At 41.1% G+C, this 7,294-nt stretch overlaps 1 protein-coding gene across 1 annotated transcript; it reads right to left on the bottom strand.

The window, feature by feature from the left end:
• Nucleotides 1-2,225: 2,225 nt before the first annotated feature.
• Nucleotides 2,226-7,294, bottom strand: LOC103919172 (uncharacterized protein CXorf21 homolog). Its single transcript, XM_009326639.1, is given in 4 exon segments — nt 2,226-2,999; nt 3,001-3,947; nt 5,897-6,115; nt 7,142-7,294. Coding segments are annotated over 2 exon segments (924 nt in total). The 5' UTR covers nt 3,901-3,947; nt 5,897-6,115; nt 7,142-7,294; the 3' UTR covers nt 2,226-2,975.

Here is a 7,294-nt window from a genome sequence, read left to right on the forward strand (position 1 = left end):
ACTGATGCCCTTCGGAAGATTTTTCCTCTCAGTCTCATTTAACTTATTCTCTGCACCCCTACCAAGGAAGACTTCAGAGCGCCGCCCACTCTAGACTCCTCCAGAATTTAATGAAGTCACTTGGCCTCTTCCAAAGGACTCCCGACTTGATTTTGAAAGCTGAGAAGGCGATTAATGAGACACACGTGGGATTAGGGCAACGCATAGCAAAAGCAAAGCATCCTTTCCTATCATCCTCTTAGGAGACAGGGACCAGTTTCAGTATTACTCATACTCCCTGCACCACTAAGGTCAATGGAATTTTTGATCAGGCAAGGAACGTTCACTTAGGTCTTGGACATGCAGGAGTCCGATTTTATTTAATTATTTGCTACATACTCGGCAGGAATTGCCTTTGCCTGTCATTTTAATCGGGAGAGGGCGGTTCTTACTTCAGCCACCCAGATCGCTTTTCCCACAGCAGCACAGTCTTTTCAATCCTGCCAGTCGCCAAACCACAGGAATCTCTCTTTTCTTTCATCTGTCTGAAAATACCCACCCTACCAAATTGCTGTCATGGAAAAGTCTACCTCAGACTGAAGGCTGCCCGCAAAAATCATTTTTTTGCAATTCCAGAGAAGCAGAGTGCCCATCTTCCTACAGCTCTAAAATCAAAGTATATAAAAAGCTGGGAGACACCTCAAAACCAGGGGTATTCACCCTGCTCAGGTGCTGAATTGGCTCGATGCTTAGATAGGCTCATTCAGACCACCCATCAGACTGAGTAGCCTTGTCGGCCAACTATTTTGGTACTTTTATTTTGAAGCTTTGAGGTTTGATCTCAAATTTGAATATACACACCCTATTAAACCCCAGATGCTTGCATTTGAACGTGTGTTAGACATTAGGTACATACATTCATTGAGCCATGCACTTTAGTTAAGTTCCACCGATCCTAAAAGACATTGCAAGGCATCAGGAAAGGTTAAAAATCTTAAGATGGGCAAAAGCCTTGTAATTCCCTTTCCATTACGCACGCTGCTGTATTTGATACCACATCGAATGATGCACACAGCAGCAGTTGCATCCTCCTCCTCCTCCAAAAGGAGCCCCATACCATGAAGGTGCAGTCCTTACATAGGTACAGCTTATTAAGGGTCCAGTACACTTTTTCCTGCAAATTTCCTTCTCTGTATGGGCCAAAACAGGCACATTTTTAACTCTAAGCCCCATCGTACAGTTTCTATTACAGTAAATGCAACTGATTAATAAGCTAAATTACTTAAGAGCTTCAAGGTGAATCCCTTGTGAATTCGGATCTCCTTGATGTTCTGAGGCATTCTTTCAAGCCTACTGATATTTTCATTATAAATGCCAGCTCAGAGATGATTTTTAAAAAAGCCCAACAACTAAAGATGCTGGATTTAAAAAAAAAAACCATCACGCAAAAACCCCAACAAAACAGAAACAAAGAACTTTGATCTCTTCAGAAGACTGATCAGATGTCAAGGGCCTTGATTCACAAAGACAAATATGTTTGCATTTGATGTATTATTACCTAGAGATCACAAGATCCTTCATAGCCTCTTAGAGGGTTGACAGATTAAAAAAAAGAATGCATATTATGCATCAGAGTTTGAGAGACATGTCTCAAAGACAAAGCCGGTTTTGGTTTACATTAGTTGTTTCACAGCAAGTTTCACCGAGTAGCTCTGCTTCATAACTCATCCCGTCCCCACGCATGGAGCGGCATCAGGAACTGGATAAAACGATTTAACCAGCACAAAGCTTACAACCGTATAAATGCAGTTGGTTGCCAGCTTTTGGATTTGGATTTCACGATTGCAAACTCAGTACTGTCAAACCGTACCCAGTCACAGTGCAAGTGAAGCGGCGTCCTTACGAGAAGACGACTTCTGCAGACCAGGTAACAGACTAATTTATCATTTCACAACAGTGACACAGCGATGAATTTCCAGTTGAGACGCTTACTGGGAAGAAGTAATAGGAAAGGAAGAAAATGGGTTGAAAGCTAAGTAACAAAATTTCCATGCCAAAATCTGCATTTAAATTTCCAAACGAAGATGAAGAAAGCCTGCACTACCTTTTCAGGAGCACTGCGGTGGTCCTAGCTTGCCGAGGTTGCAGGTGCTTCATTTCCAAGGAAATAAAGGCAAGTCCATTTACGACAAACGCAAATGGAACAGAAAATAACAACATACTGACAGAAAGCTGAGTGGATTTCATCGAAGACCTAAGGATTTATTTAAAAGGAAAACATTTTTTACAGAAAATGAAATACTTTTACAATCTTGATCAACTATTTCACCCAGATTTTCGTTGTAACATACTCCACCTATGCAGTACAAAAGTACACGTGCAATAATATCAGCATCTTCATTCATGTTTCAGGTTGATGCATTTCCTATGTATGATAATATATACAAAATAATCCAGAGTCCTGAACATCTCCATCTGCTGACCAGATTTTCAAACCAACGAAGTATTTTCTCAGCCACTGTGACCAAGCTTTGCAGGAGCAAAATTTGAATGTGGATGTCGAAAGCTTGGGCTTCAACTATACAGCCCAATCCGAAGCCCAGCAAAGACAGCTTGACTCTTACTTACTGGCTGGATCGGTCCCTTAGATCGACGTTTTACCAGCACACATCTCAACTGATCTTTCTTGCAGGAGTAAATCTGATGGTACACGAGTACAGTTACTCATACAGCCAGAGTCTTAGGAGGAGGACATATACATTATAAAAATTCAGTTGGCTAGCATTTTAGAGAGAAATTAATTTCAAACTCTGTATTAGGAACAAGAAAGCAGTGACCTTTACTTCCTCTGCTAACAAAGACAAAGTACAGTTTAAGTGTTAAAGTATTCATCTGAAAAAGTCTGTAGTGCGTGAATGTCTTCATTTCCCAGCCTAATCCTTAGAGCTAAATATTCGTATCTGAATCGTATTCATCTCTTCAGCTAAGCAGATCAGTCATGATGTAAACCGCATCCTTCCGGCTCTTTTTCACGCAGGTCGGGTTTGAGATTTGTAAGTTTGGCGTACTAAATTCAGAGCTATTTCTGTTGGTAGTGTTACGCAAACTAAACAAAGCTAAAGAGTGCAAGAGCACTTCTCTGGCTTTTGATGTTTCTATATTCTGCTCCTGGGATACCTGAAAGCTTATCTGATTCAGGTTATTCCTTATCAAACTGCAAGTGAGGAGGTTTGTTACAGAACCACACCTGGTCAAGTTTTCTTCAAAAAACTGTTTGTAGAGCTCTGCCACTTTTGTTTCCATGTACTTGTTGAGCGTGGAGTTTGAAAGAGGCTCCTCACAGAGCACGATACTCCCTTCTCCAGCTTCATCTCCAGACAGGGACTTTATAGTTGGCTTTTCGGGATGCTCACATAGAGGGGACTGGCCTAGAGGAATATCTATGGACAGTAAAACAGGGCCATTGGGAAGTTCATCACACACATGGTCCAAAACACAACCCGAATCACACGTATGGTCCCCCACGCGGTCTCCCCCAATATGCAGGTCAGGGTAGTTTTGATAAATGCTGTTGCATGACCAGGAGCTATACAAATCCATCTGTTCAGTATTTTGTTCTCTTTTGGGGATACGTAAAGCTGGTGATACGGTTCCTTTAACAAGCATTTTCTGATCTTCTGCAGGTACCTCTTTTACGGATCTCCACTGAGGACCGCTCCGGTGCTCCATTTTGCTGCTTTTAGCAGAGATCTCATCCCGCTTCTCACGTCCGTCAGCAAAGCCTTTAATTTTTGGGTTGTCTACAAGTTTCTGTCTCCAGATTCCCTCTTTATCCTTTTTGGATGCATGAGATTTGCGAGGCTTATCTTGATGACAGCTTTCCTTATATATGAGTCTACTTAAGATGCCTTCTGCCAACATAATGACAAGTGTGAGTAACAGCCTAATCACCAGCGTTCCATGTAGTCCTGCGAGTGAAAGAAAGACAGCGTACCTCAAACTTATTTGGACAAAGAGGAATAATAATAAAAAGTGAACAACGCACTTTTCATGAAGACTGCCTGTGATTTTTATTTTCTTCTAGAATATTTATTTTCAGTAAACAGTTAACTGCATGCTTTTCTACAGTTTTAACCTCTATACCATGTCACCAAAAACCATTCTGAAGATACAGGAAGGGCATTAATCAGGTTCTTCATCTGTAATACCACTTCTGTCCCTAGATACCTCTTCCGCAGTGTGGCTAGTTGAGATAGATCATACTTATGAGCTGTAAAAATCAGCAAAATTCTTTTACTAGTCTATATCACTACCATCAGTTGCAAATCAACTTTTTCCATTGAAAGACAACAATTTCTAAGAGCTGAAGAGGTGACGTAGGAAGGAAATCAAGATCAAATTCAGACACAGAGGTTAATTCGGAACTGGCCTGAGCCCCTGTGAGGTGCCAAGGAGCTTCAGAAGATGCTGATGGTTCTTTGGGTATAGTAAAATTGCATCCAAAATGCAGTTCACACATACAAATGTTTTTAGAGTCTCTGTTAATGATGATTTTAAAAGATATAAACAGTTAATTTGTCTTCCCCAATAGTAAAGCGACGAGTAGATAGGCTCCAGAGTTTTACTAAATGCACGTGAATAATTAGAAGCTAGCCAATACGTCTCAAAATAATCTACTACGTTTAACAATTCCTTATCATTCCTTTTCAATTCACCTACTGTTAAAATCAAAGGCAATCTTTCCATTTAGAGCCAAGTCTGACCTGAACTCACCAAGGGAAAGATCATCGCCACTCCTCTTACGGAGGAACGGGAAAGATGAACACAAGAGAACCCCTCTGTTCTTCAAATGGCTTTTTAAGCTCCACATATTTCAAGTGCCTTCACACACATCTAGTGTGCTCACGGTTTGAAATAGCGGGGAGAGGCAAGGGATGAGGCAGTTTTACTGAAGAGTACATAGTAAATCTCCCAAAGAACATGACGTACTGGCATGCTGTTTGAAATACACCAAAGACTCTACTTCTATTATGGACAATTAAGGCTCAATACTTTTCACAGTGCTGGCAGTTTACATCAGTAGCAGTGCCATACAAGTCACTAGATACCTCGCCACACAAACAAAACCTCCGCAAATTTAATATGATATTTAACCAGAAAGATCCTCCTCACTCTACTCATTTCCTTCTAACTATCGGCAACCCGACCATATGCTCTGGCTTATTTGTTCAGCAATGAAACTTGATACACCGCGTCACTTTTTTTTAATCCCAGTACTCCTTCCAGAAAGCTATTCTAAAACTCCATTGAGAGATGGAAATTTCCCAACTTCCCTCCTAAATTTACACATTGCCACAGTACAACTGTTTGCTTTTTTCTTTTTTGGAGTTCTTTTTTAGCTTAAATCGCACTGTTCCCTCCCAGAAGCTGAAGGTAACACTGGAATTGTGATATGCCTGGAATTGTGATATGCCTGCAAGCGAGACCAAAGCAGACGAGAAAGGCAGTACACCGTGCCTTTTCCTGGTTACATTAGCCTAACCGTTTGTCTACAGAATCATTTACACATGCAAAAAGCAGGACAACATTTTCTTAAGCACTTAAGGGACTTAGGAAACCAAGTGCCATTTTCAATAGAGACAAGAGTACTTGGAAGTCCAAATTTTGCTGAACGTCAATGGAATTTGGAATGCTGCATGCCTCATTTGCTTCTGAAAAACAGGACCCAGGTACCCAGATCCTTACATGCTAGAAAACGTTGCTGTATTGCTTTGAAAATGCTCATAGTGCTAATGTAAGAGCTAAAACATGGTAATCTTAGCAAAATTGCTCTCTTTCAAATAAAGTAAATGGTGCCTGCGCTCTGGAACAAAGCGTAAGTCAGAAAGAAAAAAAAGCACAAAAAGCCCAGACTTACCAACCCTAGTAGGGTAAGAGGCGGACAGTCACGTCGCCCAGAACTCTCCTACTACAGCTGCTGTAAGAGAAGAGATTCTTACATACTCTTCTTCACTGCTGTCTGCGTGGGGAAAAAACCTGGCGCACACGTGATTCAGTTCTCCATTTTTTTCCTTTTAAAACAGAAGTGATGCCACTGGAAAAGCGTGCGGTTTTTGAATACAAAGTGACAGCAGATCTAAAAGAGGATGTTAAAAAAAATGAATTGAGATGTTTCTGACTGTGGTGCAATGCTGATGAGTTGCTAACTGCCATAATACATCATTTAAAAACAACAAAGGCTGTTAAAGGACAGGGTGCCTGTACTCCACCAGGCTGTTCAAAACTGAAACCGAATTCCACCAAACACTTCCATCTAGAGAAGTTCGGTTTTGTGCTATCATCCACCTGACTTCCAGAGGCGATGTTACTTACACCATTTCTCCTTTTGAAGTCAACAGCTAAATTTATAGTCTTGTGACCTTCTTCTGGAAGGGAAGAAGTTGGCAACTTCATTTCATCAAGATTTTGATGAAACACAAATATGAGAAGCTGCCTCTCTGAAAGCAGTAGCCATCAGACAGCTGCGGATGGTCTTGTTCGTCACTGATCAAAGACACTTTCTCTGGGCTCAAAAGTTACCTCTGTCTCAATGGCATGTCAGAGGTGCCCCCCCAGTGTTTTTAGCACGTCCTTCTCACGGAGGCTGAAGCCGAGCTCATGCACTGAGCCGCCCCACTAGATCCAGTCCACAGACAGTCTGAAGAGTTTTCTGTCAACGCCTTTGCTCAATTTCCTTTTTCTCAGAAGGTTAAAAAAAAAAAATCAGAAGCTGAATCTCATCCAAGTACTAGACAAAAGCTCTTAAATAGACACTGGCTAGTGTAATGATAGGAGCGAGAAAAAAATGTAAAATAAACTAGAGTGTAAAGATAACATTACAGCAACGTATTGATCGCAACCCATCATTCAACATTTTTTGGCAGTAAAATAATGACATGCCTTAGAAATGAATTAACGTAAGGTTTGAAGTAACTATGACCATGTAAGTCCAGTGGAGTCTCCTTACAATTATTCCTCTTCCCTCCTCATCACCTGTATTTCACAACAGACTGCAGTTTTTCTGGAGGCAGAATGAAAGCTATTTTTATTCCCTCTGAATTTATATAAAACTCATTTCACATTTAAAGGCTGTTCAAAATCACTTTATTTTTAATCATCTTACATGACTAATTTCTGCACGGTAGACGCGGTCGTGACTTCAACAGAGCACTCCTGCCCCCAGTCTCGGAGGGGACCAAACCTCACAGGAAACAGGGTGGTTGAAACTCCTTGTAGCTTTAAGCCTTGCCTCCTCCGCTGAGCTTGTAATTACTGC

Source organism: Pygoscelis adeliae, unplaced genomic scaffold, assembly GCF_000699105.1.
Source record: "Pygoscelis adeliae isolate BGI_AS28 unplaced genomic scaffold, ASM69910v1 Scaffold216, whole genome shotgun sequence".
Taxonomy (NCBI): Eukaryota; Metazoa; Chordata; class Aves; order Sphenisciformes; family Spheniscidae; genus Pygoscelis; species Pygoscelis adeliae.